The 17,131-nt window shown below is 61.5% G+C and overlaps 1 protein-coding gene across 5 annotated transcripts in view; it reads left to right on the top strand.

The window, feature by feature from the left end:
- The window catches only part of AGAP3 (ArfGAP with GTPase domain, ankyrin repeat and PH domain 3), a 53,710-nt gene that overhangs the window by 19,519 nt on the left and 17,060 nt on the right, over positions 1–17,131 (top strand). For 2 of the 5 annotated variants that reach the window (XM_031455696.2, XM_064487204.1), the window contains exons 2-9: positions 7,004–7,062; positions 7,325–7,412; positions 7,596–7,681; positions 7,829–7,970; positions 8,386–8,520; positions 8,643–8,770; positions 10,419–10,577; positions 14,106–14,198. In XM_031455696.2, the coding sequence (XP_031311556.2) occupies positions 7,004–7,062; positions 7,325–7,412; positions 7,596–7,681; positions 7,829–7,970; positions 8,386–8,520; positions 8,643–8,770; positions 10,419–10,577; positions 14,106–14,198 (890 nt within the window). Of the gene's footprint in view, positions 1–4,889; positions 5,818–7,003; positions 7,063–7,324; positions 7,413–7,595; positions 7,682–7,828; positions 7,971–8,385; positions 8,521–8,642; positions 8,771–10,418; positions 10,578–13,007; positions 13,943–14,105; positions 14,199–17,131 lie in introns of those variants that run through there. The other 3 variants (XM_064487205.1, XM_064487206.1, XM_064487207.1) reach the window with 3 other exon arrangements.

Genomic DNA, 17,131 nt, shown 5'->3' with positions numbered 1-17,131 from the left:
CCCTCATTAGAGTGTTGATACTGCTGATAAGGAAAGAAGAGCCACCAGCTGAATGCATTTTAGGAGCCCACGGGATTGGAGGAAGTGGATTTTTAGCTCATGGAACTTCAGAGTTTGTGGACAGGAAGAAAAGCAAAGAAACTACTACTGAGTAGCTAGTTTGGTGCTAAAAGGGCCATTTCCAGGCTGGGATGACTCTGAGCCCCACAGAGGGTGGTCTTTGATCCTCTCAGTTTTTCCATGGAGGGGAGGGGAACGCAGCCACAGCGGGGAGCATCTGTCACCTGAACTTGGGAGGTGGGAGCAGAATTCCCAGCTCTTCTGAGCAGCCCTGGGAGGGTCCTGGAGGGGGCTGCGCACTTCTGTGTGGTCACCCCGCTGGGCCCCAGAAGCCCACCCCATGAGTCTGTAGCTTTTGTATGTTTTTTAGGTCCCTCTGAAGGTGCTTGGGAGGATCTGTTCAGTGTCTCTCCTCAGTTTGTAGATGGCCGTCGTTTCCCTGTTCTCCCTCTGTGCGTGACTGTCTCTGTCCAAACTTCCCTCTTTTATAAGGACAGCAGTCATATGGGAATGGGGGCCCACCCTATCCAGGGTGACTTCATCTTAGCTAATTACATTTGCAACCACTCCATTTCCAAATAAGGTCACATTCTAAGGTACTGGGGGTTAGGACTTCAAAATAGGAATCTGGGGGAACCCAGTTTAGCCCATAACAGCTTTCATCAGATTTTCAGAGAAAGGCGTGATCCAGAAGGGCCTCCGGGATCTCTGAGGGCTGCCGCTTCGGCCTCTTGGAGAAGAGATGGAGGACTGTAATCCACAGGCCTGAGCTGACTTGGAACCGCCGAGGTGTCCAGCTAGACTTCCGATTTGAAGAAAACTGGTGCTGGGCTAAGTCATCCCTGTGTCCAGTGTGGCTCTCTCCTGCCCTGTAGTAACGGCTCCTTTTATTAATCACCTGCTGTGTACCAGGCACCGTGTTAGTCCCTCCACAATCACATCTCTGGTCTTCATAGCAAACAACAGAAAAGGTGGGATTATCCCTAGTTCAGACTAAAACCTGAGACCCGGTGAGGTTAAGGTGACTTGACTGACACACAGATGCCAGAGGCTGAATTTGAACCCAGTTCTCCAGAGCATGTGTCTTGCCAGTGCACAACCCCCCCCACCCCCGATGCCTCTTGACTGGGGGTCTGATTTTGGCTGTGATTTATCTCAACAGACTGTCCCAGCCGGGGACCATCTCTCATAAGCCTGCCTCCCTGCCCACAAGGGGAGCAAAAGCTGGAGCGTGCAGCTCATGCTCAGCAAAGATGTTCATTCATTCACAGAATTATCACACACCTCCTGGGTGCCCGGCTGAGTTCTAGCGGGGGAGCATTAAACACACCAGGAGAATATTCGAGAGGGATGCGTGTTAGATGAATGTGTGACAGCTGTGCCTAGAGTGGTCTGGGTTGATGACTCTGGAGACCCATAAAGAGGCCTGTCCCAGCGTATGGGTGTGAGCAGCGGGTTGCTGGGGAGGCAGCCCGGTGTCTCCATGGACTCCCTGATCCCCAACCTGGAGGCCTCTGCAGAGAGGACCGAGCTTGCTAGAGACCAGCTGGCCTTGGGCACCTTGGGGTGTGGCACTCACCACCTCCCTCCACGCAGTGGTTGAGGGCCTTGGCTAACCCGCGTGGCCACCCGCCTTGGGCCACTGCTGAGGTCCCCACCGCCTTCGTCGCCAAACAGCTGGCGGCCCCTTGGCTGCATGAAGATGTTTTGCTGCCACCTTGTGGGCAAGAAGATCCCGACCGGTGTGGGAGGGCCATGTGGCTCTGGGACCACTCCAGCCACTGGAAGAAGCTGCAAACTCTGACTTTGAGCAGAAAGCTAGCCCTTCCTGGTCTCTGAGAAGGACATCCACAGGCTCTCTGTGGCTGCGTGGCCTCAGCTGGGCACGCCTCCACACTTATCAGTGGGTCACCCAGCAAATATTTGAGCAGAGACTAGGTATGAGATTCTGTGGGATTCCTGGGACCGAGGCCGCCCTTCCACTTCCTCCCACCAGTGCGCTATTTCTGTGCAGCGCCTCACAGGTCACCCCCTCGCAGGGGTCTTTCTCTTTTTCTCCAGCCACACCGAGTCTAGTACTGCATCCCCGCCACCCCCTGGCCACGGTTGCACACACAGGGGCCTTCTTCTCTCAGGTCTGAGTAGCTGGTCCAGCTCACCTGGCTGTGGGTCCGTCTAAAGTCGGCTTTTCTGATCTGCCCGCACTCAGAGCAGAAGGGGCTGCTCAGTACTCAGCCCCTGTGCACCCAGCCTCGAGGAAAGCATGAACACCCTCACCCAGAATGCACACTGGGAATCCTGAGAGGTTGCAACTTTAATTCCTCTAGGAACTTCCATGGAGTCTCAGCCCTGCACAACTGATTCAGCCTGCTGTTTCTGATGACATTAAGAAACAGAGAACTGACACAAGGGCTAGTTTTATGGAATTTCTCTACAGTTTATGTGATCCCAGCCTGAAGCTTTGAAGGACTGTCTTCATTTCCTTTGGGCTGTGAGGAGTGAGCTGTTTGCCACATCTCTGTGGGGTAAATCTTGTCAGACAGAACACAGAGACCTTGTCCCTGACCGGGGGCTGATGCCAACAAGGAAGAGTGGTTTCTGCCTGCACTGATCTCTCTGGGGTCTTTGACTGGCTTGATGTCCTGGGACATCCACGTGTAGGCAGATGCCCTTTTGTGTCTCATTTCCGCAAGTCAGGAAAGGCTTCCAAGAAGAAGGAGGTGGTCAGATGAGGAGGAGGAAGCCATTCCAGGTTTGGGGATTGACCTGGGCTGAGCATTTTGCCTGGACTGATTCTGCAGGTGCAGTGGGAGCCAGGAGCTGGTGTGTCCTCTGAGAATGAAGGTGTTCTTTCACCTCCTGCACTAGGCACTGCTGCCTGCCTTCCTGGAGCGTGTGTGTGTGTGTGTGTGTGTGTGTGTGTGTGTGTGTGTGTGTGTGTGTGTGTGTGTGTGTGTGTCTAACTGGGGACCTTTTTCTCTCCTGTCCCATCCTGCTCCTCTCCCCCTGAGGTAGCCAGTTGGGTTCTAAAGCAGCCCATTCTCTGTTGGGCACCTTGTACCTTGTCCCTCCTCTGTCCCCACACATCTCTGATAGCTGCTGTCCTGTGCTTGCATTTTCATTGGCTGGGAGGGAAGGTTTGGAATGAGCAGCTTGACTCTTCAGGGGAGGGGGTGTGAGGGAGGACAGACAGACAGATATGAAGATAGGGAAGTTGAGTGTGGGAGACTTAAACTTGAGAATGTGAGTCAGGAGTCCTGGGTTGCATTCTTGTCTCCACGCCTGAAGGACCCTGGGAAAGGCTTTTCTGCAGAACCATCTATTATATGGGAAATACACATCCTGGAGAGGAGGAAGCCATCCTCATCACTGTTAATAACTAGTCCCAGGAAAATTCAAAATCACCCCCGGGGCCTCTCCAGGCCCAGGAGATCCAGCCCGGGACTTGGGAGTTTCCAGCCCTGCGTTCCATGGGAACACCTAGGATGGAGAGGCCCTGCCTTCTTCAGGCATTCCCCTACCCCAGCCCCCTCAGGAATGTGCCGCTTTTATCTTGTACTTTGCTTCTGACCAGGACCGTGGAATTCTACAGCTGAGAGGGACAGGGACATTGGAGTTGGGTTGGACTGCGGGTGGAAACCTGGGAGTGTTACGTCTTTAGAGGAAATGCAAGCCCCCTCTTTCTCGCCACTACCTAAACTGGTTTCTCCTGATCTGCGTGTAGTCCTTGTGGATTATGGTAAATTGGCTGGGCTCCAGGGCCTCCGGAGAGGACTGATGTTTAAAATGCAGTGGAGAGCACAGCACGGCAAACACCCACCCCCCTGTCCCCGTCCTGGGGTGAGCCCTGCATTTAATGAGTGTCTGGTGCAGCCCACAGTCATGAAATTCAAAGGGCTTGGAATGATCATCAGGCCAACCAGTACAGCAGTCTGAAGCTTCACCTCTGTTTGGCCAGCCGACCTCTGGACGCCTCTGGACAGGAGGTGAGAACCAGTGTGCTGGAGGAGACTGGAGACTTCAGGGACTCAGAAGTGAGTCACTCGACCAGAACTGTACGGTTCAGGTCCAGAAGCTATCTTTCGATTTTCCGCTGCCCTGGGGCAGGACAACACTTAACCTAGTCCGGATGATTTTATAATCTCCAGAGAAGAAGACAGCCTTGGTCATTAACAGAAGAGCTGAGTGAAACATCCAGCACCTCGGATTTGCAAGTTTATCGACCCCAGAATGTCTGAGCCAAAAGCTAAGACAGGATCGCCTCATTCAGGCTTCCTGTTTTACAGATAAGGAGACTGAGGCCCAGAATCAGCACATGACTTGCCTCCTGACTCATGGTTTAGGCTTTTTTTTTTTTTTTTCACTGATTTCGACCCTGGTGGATCCCCTTCTGGTTCTTCCCTGGAGAAAGAGCTAATGGGCCGCTTCTCTCCAAAACGGAGCCCAGTGTGTGGTGTGTTGAGGACTGTTATTTATTTCGCCTGCTCTTAATGACAGCTCCTCACCTACCTGCCCCAACCGAGGAGGAGCCCTGGGCTGGAATTTCCTGTTTTCTGAGGGCTCGGGGGCTGCCCCAGCAGGCTGGCTCCCCTGCCGCCGCCGTTCCTGGGTGTTCCAGGCCAGGCTTGCCGCCTCTCTCGGTGCTGGGCTGGCTCCCGGCCTCTCCAGGTCTGGGCTTGCCGGCTGCGAGGTGGAGGCGTTGAGGGACTCGGTTGGCCGACACCAGGTGCCCAGAGGCCGGAGGTCCGTGCGCTCCGGCCGCGGCCCCGGCCCGGGCCCAGCCCCGCACCCCTCGCCATGGGCCTGTCCCTCGCCCGCGGGCCCTGAGCATGGAGCGGGGCTGGCCGCCGGGGGACAGCTGCAGCCGGGAGCGGCCCGCCGCCTGCCGCCGCGCCCTCAGCGTCTGCGACTCGCTGGACCTGCACGGCCCCCCGGCCGGCCGCGCCGCCTCCGCCCTGCAGGCCGCCCTGTGCGCCGCGCAGGAGCAGCCGGCGCGGCCGCGGAGCGTGTGCTCGGGCGGCCCGGGGCCGCCGCCCGCCGGCGCACGCAGCCTGCTGCTTGGCCTTCTGCGCCCGCGCCTCGGCCGCCGCGGCGCCAGCGACGGCCGCCCGCCGGCTCCCGGGCCCGCGCCCTCAGGGCGCCCTGGCTCGGCCGCGCCCAGCCCGGCGCCCAGTCCCGCGGCCAGCCCCGCGCCGGCCCGGCGCAGCCGGCTCCGAGGGAGCCAGGCGCCGCGGCCCACCAGCATGACGTTCTTGGAGGTGAACCGCCTGGAACTGGCGGCCGAGGCCGAGGGCGCGGGCGCGGGGCTGGGCCGTGCGGGCAGCGCGGGCTTCCTGCGGGGCGCCTCGCTGTGGAGCAGCCAGCGCTGGCAGGTGCTGCGTGGAGGCGGCGGCGGCGGACGCGGGGCCCCGGGCCCCCGGCGCGGCCTGTCGGCGCTGAGGAAGAGCTTCAGCTTCCGCCTGCGCCGCGGCCAGGAGATCCGGCGCGCCGAGTCGGGGCTGCTGCCCCGGGCGCGCACCCGCAGCGACGGCGACGCCAGCTCCCTGGGCGCCTTCCCCAGCCGCCGCGACCTGCTTTTGGGCGCCGAGACCCCTCGCACCGGGCCCGAGCCCGGCCGCCCCCGCACCGCCGCCAGCCTCTGGAGGCTGCTCACCAGCCGCTTCCGCCGGAGGGAGCCTGCGCCCGCGCCCGCGCCCGCCGAGCCGCTGTGGAGCCGCCGGGCAGCGGCGGCCCCCGGGCTCCTGGGCGCGCCGAGCGGTAAGAGGGAGAGCCCGGCCTGTGTCCTCTCTGGTTGGAGTCCGGGGTTGAGAGCGGGTGGGGAACAAACCGGGAACCTACCTGCGAGAGGTGGGCGTGCCGTGCGGGCCAGGGGCTAGCCGGGGCTGGCCAAGTGAGATCAGCGCAGGCAGCTCTTGGGTCGCTGGGGAGTCTGGAGAACTTGGCCGTGGCAGAGGACTTCCAAGTGTGTCCAGGCAGGGCAGCCCGCTGCTCGGTGCTCTCTCGCACTGGCCCTAACATGGTGGAATAAGGCCAGGTTGCAGGGGCCCCTTTCTCACTTCTGGCACAGGAGGAATTGGGGTGGGGAAGGATGGAGACTCACTCTGAACCAGGTGGCTCTAGGTGGGACTAGAACCCAGCATTTCTAGCTCCCAGGTGGGGCTTAAGCCCTCACGTCTAACTGCCTTTGCAGATGAGTTTCAGGATTGCTTGTGGACCCGACCGTCGTAACTACTCTTTGAGACAGCCTGGGGAGGGGGAGCAAGCCCAGCCACCTGGAGCTGGCTGGAGGATGTCCATTACAACCTAGGGGATAACAAAGAGCGGGGCCGGCCGCCCAGGGCCCTGGGTAGCTCGAGTCAGGCAGGAGCTGAGGATGGATTGGAAGGGAGGCTCCCCGGAGGCGGGTCTATGGGAAAGGAAGAGTGGTGGCCTCCTGCCAAGAGGAGCCTGGGGAGAAGGGCCAGTCGGGGCGGGGCGGGCAGGGTAGGTAGCTCCCTGTTGGACCTGCCTCTCACGGAACAGGGCCAGGTAAGGGCTCCTCCCTCTTCACCCGGCCAGGAATGTGGTGGGTGGCCCAACCCTGCGAGAGTGAGCTGTTCCTACTCGCTGCAGAGGCTGCCCCTTAGCCCAGCTTGGGTCTGGCTGAGACCTACTGGAGTGGCCTGTCACCAGGCTGGGGGCACCAGGCTGGGTGTGGCTCAAGGTGGGAACTGCTCACCTTGCTGGAGCAGTAAGAGGAGGGACCCAGGTCCAGGCCAGGGTGACTGAGAACTGTCATCCCTGCTGCCACATCCCTGCATTTCCTGCTGCTCCCTAGGGAGCCAGGGGTGAGGGTTGTTTTCTGGCCTTGGCCTAAGGAGAGGCAGTGCAGGAGGCCACTGGTGGTGGATAGCAGAGGTGTGTGTGTCTTCCCAGTCCTGACGGGCGGCCTTCTCTCCCGCAGACTCCTTTGTGAACAGCCAGGAATGGACCCTGAGCCGTTCTGTGCCGGAGCTTAAAGTGGTGAGTGAGGCCCATGGGAGGCCCAGGCAGCCCGAGGGCCAGGGGCGGGATGCGGGCTGGAGTGGTGGGCCGGCGTTGTTTCCCCTGCTTCCAGTCCCCTCCTTCTGGAAGCTTGGCTTCTCTCTGTGGCCCCCTGCTTCCCAGTTTCTTTCCCGTGCACCCTCGGCGCTGGCCCTTCTCCCTCCTAATACATTCGCCTCTCCTGCCCCGTGTCCTCCCTCCTGCCCTCTGACCACTGCTCTCACGTCTTCCTCTCGTGCAGGGCATTGTGGGGAACCTGTCTAGTGGCAAGTCGGCCCTGGTGCACCGCTATCTGACGGGGACCTATGTGCAGGAGGAGTCCCCTGAAGGTGAGCGTTGCGGGTCGGCCTGGGCTCTGAGGCTGTGCTCTGCCCCTGTCTCCTTCCCCCTGTCTGTGCAGGGGGCTCCAGTCCCTGGTCTTTCTCAGTCCTCCTGTCTCCTCCGTTGGAAGCTGTTTGGCCCCCGTGGGCTCTTTCTTCTGGTTCTGGGCCTGACCATGCACTCTGTCCTAGGGGGTCGGTTTAAGAAGGAGATTGTGGTGGATGGCCAGAGTTACCTGCTGCTGATCCGAGATGAAGGAGGCCCCCCTGAGCTCCAGGTGATGCTCCTGCCCCAGCTCTGGCCCGTGGCACCCCTTTCTCGAGGTTCTCAGTTTGGACTGGGCCAGGTTGCCTGTGTGGGGAGAGGGGTACGAAGTTGGCCCATGAACCAGGTGAGCGTGGTAATTCTGCTCGGTCCCTCCTAGTTTGCTGCCTGGGTGGACGCGGTGGTATTTGTGTTCAGCCTGGAGGATGAAATCAGCTTCCAGACGGTGTATAACTACTTCCTGCGGCTCTGCAGCTTCCGCAACGCCAGCGAGGTGCCCATGGTGCTGGTGGGCACACAGGGTGAGCGGGCCTGCAGGGGGTCGTGGGGGCTCTGGGTCCCCAGGTGGGCAGGTGTGAGGAAGCCCAGCTTCTCAGCCCCTCCGGACGCTGAACCAGCCCTTTCGCATCACCCCAGAATGGGCACCTCCTCCCTGCTCCATACCCTCTGGGTCCTCCCCAGCTAGATCCTGCCATTCGTATGATGGTCGAGTCCACGTTTTTGGAGATGAATAAACATAGTGGCTGGCTCGTTTCCACTCAGTGAGTCGGTGGCAGAGCTGGACTGCGGCCCAGACACCCGTATTCTCGTGCTCCGTGTCGTCCGTTGCCTGGGCTCTTTGCCCGCCCACCCACCCTCTGACCAAATGGCTGTCCCCCTCTACGGCCCCAGCTTCTCAGCCAACTGAGTCAATCCCCGCCCTCCTGCCTCCAACAGACGCCATCAGTGCCGCGAACCCGCGGGTTATTGACGACAGCAGGGCCCGCAAGCTGTCCACAGACTTGAAGCGCTGCACCTACTATGAGACGTGCGCCACTTACGGACTCAACGTGGAGCGCGTCTTCCAGGACGGTAACTCGTCGCCCGGGACAGCTCCCCCAGAGTGGGGGTCAGGCAGGCTCCGGGGGGGGCGGCTCTGAGCTGGGCTTCTCCCTTCTCCCCAGAGGGGTAATTGACTCTGCTGTCCCCTGCAGTGGCCCAGAAGGTAGTGGCCTTGCGGAAGAAGCAGCAGCTGGCCATCGGGCCCTGCAAGTCACTGCCCAACTCCCCCAGCCACTCGGCAGTGTCCGCCGCCTCCATCCCGGCCGTGCACATCAACCAGGTGCGGCCAGCCTCCCCGCCTCCCACCAAACGCTCGCCCCGCCCGCTGCGGCCCTGCCTCTCCATACTGTTTGTCTGCCTGCGTGTCCCCACCTCGTCTGGTCTCCCGCCTTGCAGATGGTTTGAAAGCACTGGCTCAAGTTCCCTTAGCCTGCACGACTGGCCTGGCCTGGCCTCATCTGTACCCCGTGGTGACCGCCTTCCTGCTAGTTTCCCATCCCTGCTCAACGCCATTCTCACCCTGCAGCCCTGTGAGCTCAGGCAGCCCACACATCCGCTCTGGTCAGGCACGTTAGAGCAGCCTCAGTACCCGCTTCCGTGGAGCCGTACTCCGGAGGCATGGCGGAGTTCCTGGAGGCCTGCCGGGGGCCAGCCCTGGGCAGACCGTTGCAGGCCCACCCCCCTCCTCACCTGCTGGCCCTTCTCTCAGTGTTTGCATTTAGAAGGGCAGTGCTTACCCCACAAGGACCCATGGTGTGAGGCAGTGGGGTGTTCTGGGTCAGGCCCCGCCAGTGTTCCTCCCGTCATACCATGTGGACACCTGCCTACGTCCTGGGCCTACTGCGTGGCTGTTTGTTGCTCCCGTAGCTGCATCCGCGCCCTCGGTCCCCTGCTCTGCGGAGAGCCCTGGGCCTTCACAGATGTGCGTGATAGAGTGGTCAGGCTGACAGCCTCTCTTTTACTTCTGCCAAGGGCTGTTGTCTTTCCAAGGTCCCCCCAGCCCCCCAGCTTCCTGATGACAGCCTAGGGCTTTGCTGGAGAGCCCTCCCTTTAGCGCTTTAGAACGCATCAGGGATTCCCTTGTGAGCATTCCCACGTGGAAGAAAAGAGGAACGATAGGTCTTTCTTCACTGTCTCTGTGCAACTCCGCCTTGGCTGCGGACTTCAGCGGTGCATGTGGGCCCTGCCTGCGGGGATCCTGACTGTCGAGGGGCGGCGGCTCAGGTGTCTTGCTCTTTTTGTCCAGGTTGGGATTTGAGGAGGCTGCTAGGGCAGGGCCGATCCTACTTAGTGATCACCTAATGGGGCAGGCCTTGTTATGCTGTCCGTATTTTGAGAGTCGGGAGTAGACACTGCCGTGCGCTCGCTGTCTGCATCCAACGGTCCTTTGCCATCTCGCTCCCTGATCTCCTCTTCCTCTGGTGGCAGTCTTAGGGGTTCTGCTCTCTCCCTCGGGACCCCTGTGTCCCTCACCCTATCACACACACTGCCTAGAAGTAAGCCTCATCCTCCCCCTGCTCCCCAAGCTTTCCTGGCCTCCTTGATACCTGTCACCGACTCAGCTCATCCGGGGTGATCTGTCACCTCATGTCACACCCCTGTGAGCCAGACTCCACAGTTTGTTCTCTTCCAGCCTCTGTCACTGACTCCAACCTGCTAGTCATTGCCTCTGATTCTGCTCCCTGATTGGCACAGAGTGGCCTCTGCTGGGGCCCTAGTCGGGCAGCCTGGCGTGGTGATGCCTGGCTCCTGCTGGCCTCCAGGCCATGCTACCTTTGTCCTTGGCACCATCCTTAGGAGCTGGTGGTCCCTCTGCTGCCCCGTGAGCCCCAGGCCAGGTCTCCGGACCGCAGGATTCCCAACTCCCACCTGCCGCCCTCCCCTGAGCCCCACCCAGAGCCACCCTCAGCAGCCCTCTCTGTCCTTAGGCCACGAATGGCGGCAGCAGCGCCTTCAGCGACTACTCGTCCTCAGTCCCCTCCACCCCAAGCACCAGCCAGCGGGAGCTGCGCATCGAGACCATCGCTGCCTCCTCCACCCCCACACCCATCCGCAAGCAGTCCAAGCGGCGTTCCAACATCTTCACGGTACGTGCCCGCCCCTCCCGCCTGCCCGGTGGCCTTCACCGAACAGGCAGGGCTGAGCCCCCAGCCCCCGGCCCCTGGCCAGGAGGGAGCAGGCAAGAGCGCCTGCAGCCCCAAGTCAGAGTGATGCCACCTGCCGTCTCCATCCACGCAGACACGCGCCGCCTCCGTCGGCTCCTTGCTGGTGCTGCTGTCTGCACCCAGACTCTTCCAGATGGTTCCTCTGAGCCCAGAGGGCTGCCCTCAGCATATCCACACAGACCCTTCTCCTGGCTGCACACTCTCACCCTCCTACCTGACCCCTTAGGGCTTCCTGGCCAGCTTGAGGGATCTTTGGACGCATCTGCTTTAACTCTGCAACCCCTTTGATTCCGCAGTTGTGAACCAAGGCCCAAAGGTTGTTTGCCCAAGGCTGCACAAAGCATTAGCTGGCAGAGCTAGGACAGGGCCCAGGCTTCCTGGTCCAAGTGCCTGTTCTTTCCATCTCCCACCTGTCCCACCTGCTCCTGCAGTCACCCTCACAAAGTCTTAAGTGTCTTTCTGAAGGCCGCCATCTCCTGAGTCCCTGCCTGTCCCCCCACAGGCTCCTCCTCTGTCTCCCCCTCCAACAGACCTCATCCCCAGGGTCCCAGGTGCCTTCTGCTGCGAGGGGCCCAGCCCATCAGCTCTTAGGTGTCCCGAGCCTGCTGTCTCTCCACACGCAGCATCTGACACGCAGTACCCATCCCCCAATACTCACTCTCCAGCTGGGACTTGGCTGGACCATTCCGGGAGTCTTGGGTCAGACGCAGGTGGGTGAGCTGCCCGGATGGACTCCCAGGAGCTTGCCCTGTCCTTCTGCGTCACTCCATGGGCCTCTTTCTGAGCGTCAGGGCTTGGCTGTCAACCCAGCCCTGTGTCCAGCCCACCAGGTCAGGCCCCAGCCAGGCTCTCAGGAACCCTACCCAGACAGAGCCAGTGCTCCCCAGGCCTCGCTCATTCATTCTCGCCTCCGCCCGCCCAGCACATCCCTGCCCAGTCTGCCTGCCTCTGTCCACCCTGTGCCTGCCGCGCTCCCTCCCTGTCCCGTACACGCTGACTGACCCTCTTCCTGCTGACAGCTGTGCTGTGTGTCCCCCCACCCCCCACGCCCCTGCCTGGACTCACAGCTCCTCGCTTCTGTTCACACCCACTGAGACACAGTGCCCTGGGCTGCTTGCTTGTGCCCACACCTCCTGCTGCTGCTGCTGACGCTGTAGAGCCCGTGGGCCTATGTCTGCGGTGACCGCCGTCCATGCCGTTGGCACCTGCTCCCTGACATTCTGCCTTAGTCACCCGCTTCCTCCACCCCATCGTTCACCTCCCACCTTCCTCTGCTGCTAGTCCTGCAACACCCCAGGGCACGCTCTCCTCCCTCCGCCGCCGGTGCCCGGCCCACAGCCTCCTCGCCGGCATCTTTGTGCTCCCCACCCTGTGCTCTGCTGCCTGCTCCACCGTGCTCCCTTCGCCTGCCCGCCCCGCCGCGTCCTCGGCGCAGCCGTCCCTCCGGGCCTTTTCATTCTCTCCATCGTCACTGTGGCGACCTTATTTTTTCTTTCCATTGTTTCCATGGTGACCTCACTTGCGCCATTGTCCCCGAGGCAGCCTCAAGACATGTCCGTCTCTAGAGGTGCATCTCAGGACCTCCCTTTCTCATCGTCGCTGCTGGGGCCACCCCCTCGCCCTCATCGTCCTCCCCAGCAGAGCCACGCCCGTTCTGTGGCTGGTGCCCTTGTGACTCTCCTGCTGGACGTGGCTGCTGGCGTCCCCACTCCCCCATGACGTCATGTACTCGTTTTGTTGCCACTCTTGCCCTGGTTCCCGTCCGGGGGGGTGCCCCTTGGGGCTCCCAGGGATCCTCTGGTGGTTGGAGCCTCTCTGCTCACCAGCCTGGCTGGGACAGGCTGCACCCCACTCCCCACGACCAGCTCTTCTGTCTGGGGACCCGGTGGCAGCAGGCCCATCCACCTTTCTGCTCCCTGGGCCGAAGGGGCAGAGGCTGTGGCGCCAAGGAGAGGCCCGGGGCAGGTGCTGACAGTGGAGCTGCTGGCGGCGGCCCTCAGCCCGGCTCTCCCTGCTCCCTTGACTGTGCTCCCCCCGCGCTGCAGCTGCAGTCCTTTGCCTCTTCCCTGTGCCCATGGCTCCTGGCAGCCTGGGAGAACAGGAGGGAAGTGGGGCTCAGAGTGGAGAACAGTCCCCACTGAGATGGACTGACCGGCCCGCCACTGCCACTGCCACTGCCACCGCCGCCGCCTCCGCCTCCGCCTCCTCCTCCTCCACCACCTCCTCCTCCTCCTCTTCATCCCGCTGCCGCCTCTCCCCAGGCACCTGGGTCTCTGCCCTCACCAGTGCTGACCGACTTGTGCGGGGCTTGAGTATAACTTGCCAAAATCTTTATTCTTTCGATATTTGCAGATATGTGCCACTGTTTCCAACTTTTCATCAACAAAAAGGCCTTTCCAACTCCTTCCAAATTAGAAGACCAGGTGGTGACACACAGCACCTCTGGACATACCCCCTGTGCGGGGTCGGAGGCGGGCCGGGCCCTGGGACTGCTCTCAGATGAGAAGCGGCCGCCGTGCTCCCCACTCCAGAGACCCACAGGAACCTTTGTAACTAACCCCCACCCCCAGGGAAGGCTAGGAACACCGGAGCCCGCGGCTGGGGGCTGCCGGGGACCCGGCCCGGCTGGACGCGCTGCGCCAGGCTCGCTGCATGGAGAAGATGGGAGCTCGGCCCCACGCCCGGCGCCAGCCAGCGCGACGAGGCCCAGAGGGCGGGGGCGTCCGAGCGCCCCCCCGGCCCAGCTGCTCCTGGGGGAGCTTCCCCGCCCCTCCCCTCCTCTGCTCCTTCCTGCATGGACTTCTGCCGTTCCTGCTCCGCTCCGGACGCCGCAGCCACGCCGCGCTTGCCTTCCCCTCTCTTGGCCTCCCATTTCCTAGGATCGGCCTCCGGGTGGGCTCTGCCCCAGGAGCCTGGCAGGGGCACAGGGCCTCTTCTGGCCTCTCTCCTCTCTCTCTCCATCCACTGTGCCCCTCGGGCCACGCCGATGTGCTCGGCGCAACGTGCCGTGTGGTGTCTGTGCCGCAGACGGGCCGCTGCCCGCTCGCTTCTGGACTTTGCTCTCCCCGGTTGTCGTGCCCTGTGCTCCCGGCCGTCCCTCAGCCGCACCGTCCACCTCTCCTAGCCCCTTCCCTTCTCTTACGCCCCAGCCCCCTGGGCTGTGCGCTCTTCACGCCCTCGGTATCTCCAGTATCTCATGTCCTTGCTCTTTTGTAAGGGGCGGGCCCGGCCCAGTGACCTGTGCTGCTCTGTATGGTGCCGTGTGTAAGAATAAACCCGTTGGAATACTCGTGGTCTCAGTTCCTTCCCGGTCCCGCCGCCCCGGCCCTGCCCCACTGCTAGGGCCTGCCCAGGAGGAGGGAGGATGGGCGGGCTGGCTGGGGATTCCAGGTGGGCAGCTGACCCACAGACCCTGGGCCCTTTTAACACGCCTCTTCTTTTCTCTTCCAGTCGCGAAAGGGTGCCGACTTGGACCGGGAGAAGAAGGCCGCTGAGTGCAAGGTGGACAGTATCGGGAGTGGCCGGGCCATCCCCATCAAACAGGTCAGCACTCCCTTCCCCTGGGGCTGGAGAGGAGCTGAGATGAGGCCCAGGAAATGCCAGAGGATGGTTCTTTTCCGGGCCTCTGAAAGGTGGGCCAAGAGGCTGTGTGCCCTGCCCCTGCCAGATCTGAATCCTTAACTCGGAGAGTTCTGCTAAGAACTAACCTCCCAGGGAGGGTGGCCAGGCAGTGCTGGGCCTGGGCTCTGCTGGTTCCTCCTTGCCACCACTGGGGGGCAGCAGAGAGCCGCCTGCCGGCCTCAGCTGCTCTCACTGGTGGTGGTGCTGGAGTTGGGCCACCACCAAGGAGGGTTGGCTTCTCTGTCCTACCTCCCCTCCTCCCAGAAAAGAGGGAGAGTTCGCAGAAGAGTACCCTGAGGAGTACACATTGAAGGACATACTGAGGGCTGGGTTCACTGGCCCACTTTTACTATTTGAGTCTCTGTTCATTTGTAAAGAGGAAGCTTAGTGGAGGGGCCACATCCCTGTGGAGTCTCTCCTCCTTTCTGAGTCACTGCCTGGCAGGGCTGGACTGCCCGGTGTGGGATCCTCCCAGACCTCCTGTCGTGTGTGGGTCCCGTGCTGGGAAAAGACGTTGAGTGATGGAAGGCGTGTTTGTGCAGAGTTGGTGGTGTCTGGGCAGGGCTCTGGAACTGCTAAGCTGGATGAGAGTAGCGTGAGGAGGTGTCTCCCTGGAGCTCAGGCGAGAGGCTGCTAGCTGGGGTGCCCCTGAGGACAGGGCAGTGGCCTGGGGGTTAGTGTGCTGTGCCCACAGGATGCCGTGTTTGACGCACGTCTTCTCGGGAGCCGTTGTTCTGAGATGCCTTGTCTATCGCCAGGAGTCATGGTGTCAGTTTTGGACCACAGAGATTAGTGTGGCCAGAGCACCAGGGGTCGGCCTGGGCAGGGCCCTGCGGTCAGGTTTGGCCCTTCAGGCTAGGGCATCTGGAGCCCATAGGCAGTGTGACCAAAATTCTCGTGTTGAGGATGGGGATTTCTGACCCCGCAGTGAAGGCCTATTTAGAATGGAGAGCCCAGGAACTGTTTCAGGGCCCAGCGGTTGGAGTGGGGAATGCTGTGTTATTCCACGCCCTCTGTGTCTGCTTCAGCCCTCCTCTGAAATGTCACTGCAGTGATGTCCAAGGGACTCTAGTTGGGTCACCCCACCCAGCTTGAGGGGGTACTGGCAGCGGCCAGTCTCCTCCCCCATCACTGTGTGTGTCTGGGTGCACAATTGGTCCATAAACCTGTTGCTGGTGTGACCGCATGTCCCTGGGGCTGTTGACTGAGTGTCTCCTCACGGGTCCTTGCCCAGCTGGGTGATGTGGATCTGCTCCAGCAGGGGACTGTCACTCCCTGCTTCCGGGCACATGCTTTCTGAGTACACACACGTGCACACATACATGCAAACATTTAACCAATAAAAGAAAATGCTTTCTCCCACCCACCCGCCCTGGCTTTGAGATAAGTGTAGCTCCAAACGCCCCCCTTCCTGTCTGGGATCCAGGCTAATTTATCTGTTCCCTGAGTCCCCCGCCTGGAGGGGAAGGGGAGGGTCTGTAGGGTGGGGGGTGAATCCCTGTAAACTTGCACCTGGGACTCTGGTCTGGCAGGGGGTCAGCCAGGTCATTTGAGTGTCACAGGCCCCTAAACTGCAGGGACCGTCAGTAGGAGGAATGTGGTCGGGATGCTGAGGTGCTGCCCGGTGGAGACATGTGGAGACATGCCGAGGCTGCACGAGGTCACACAGGGGCTTGGGTGTGTGCCTGCTGTTGGGACGGCCCATCGGTCCGCTGTCCATTCTCCCAGGCTGGTGGCCATTCCTTGCCGCACACACCCATCCCCGCTGCCCAGGGCCGGTCTGAAGCCTTCCCGCCCTCCTGTCCTGGTCTCCCCATTCCGTTCCTCCCCCTCCCCCCTGCTCCTGCTGGGAGTGGAGATTGCATTTCAGTTGCCATTTGCATTCCCAATCAATCCGGACTCCGCAATTAAGCCGGCTGGCGGAGCTGGGAGGGAGGCGGTGGCGGGAACGGGTCCTCTGGGGGCTGTCGCCTCCGCACCGCTCCCATTCCGCCCCAGATTGCTTCCTGCTCTGCCGTGCGCAGCCGCCGGCCAGGGAGGGGAGCAGGAACTCCTGGAGCTCGCTCTCCCTCCTTGGAGCACCGGATGCGGATGCGAGGGGGATGGCTGCGCGATGTGGGCGGGGCCAGGCAGGTGAGCGGGAATGTGGGCGCAAGTCGAGTCCCCAGCCAGCTGTGCCCACTCCTGGCCACCGCCCGGGCCCTCCTCCCACGCCCCTGCTAAGGAGCATCATTACCACTGTCCGCGGAGGCTGGGCCCAGGTGAAGGAGGGGAAAGAGCTCTGTGTAGAGAGGGGCTTCCCTCCCTCGGCCTCCTCAGTGTCCTGACTCCCTGCTTGGAGTCCAGGAGTCCGCTCTCCCCATCCACCAGGCAGTTCCACAGCTCATTTGATGTTCAGGGTTAGTTGGTGGCAGAAGGACAGCAGAGACCCGCTCCCCTTTCCCTGGACTGGGAGCCAGGGCTGGACCAGGAGGAAACATGGTGAAGATGGAGGGACAGAGGAGGGGGAGAGGGCTCAGGTTTGAAGGGTTTGAGAACTGAGGCCACTGTGGGAGAGGAGGGAGTGAGACGGGGCGCAGGTGAGCCAGCCACTGAAGCCCCGCAGCCCTTCCTGAGAGGGAGCCGATGGGCTGGGCACTGCCTTCTCCAGAGTCCGACCCTCAGCCCTCAGGGTCCTGTCCGCAGTCAGGGCAGGGGGAGTGGCTGAACTGTTCCCTGGCTCCTGGCCCTGGAGGGGTGGATGCCACGCCCAGAGGCAAATCACCAAGGCTCCTTCACTGGATCAAGAGCCCAGTTGCTTTCTAGAATGTTCCAGCCACCCTGTTACCTAGTGAAGGTCCCACTCACACCACTTG

Source organism: Camelus dromedarius, chromosome 7 (genome assembly GCF_036321535.1).
Source record: "Camelus dromedarius isolate mCamDro1 chromosome 7, mCamDro1.pat, whole genome shotgun sequence".
Lineage (NCBI taxonomy): Eukaryota > Metazoa > Chordata > Mammalia > Artiodactyla > Camelidae > Camelus > Camelus dromedarius.
This window is presented reverse-complemented; position numbering and strand designations above follow the sequence as displayed.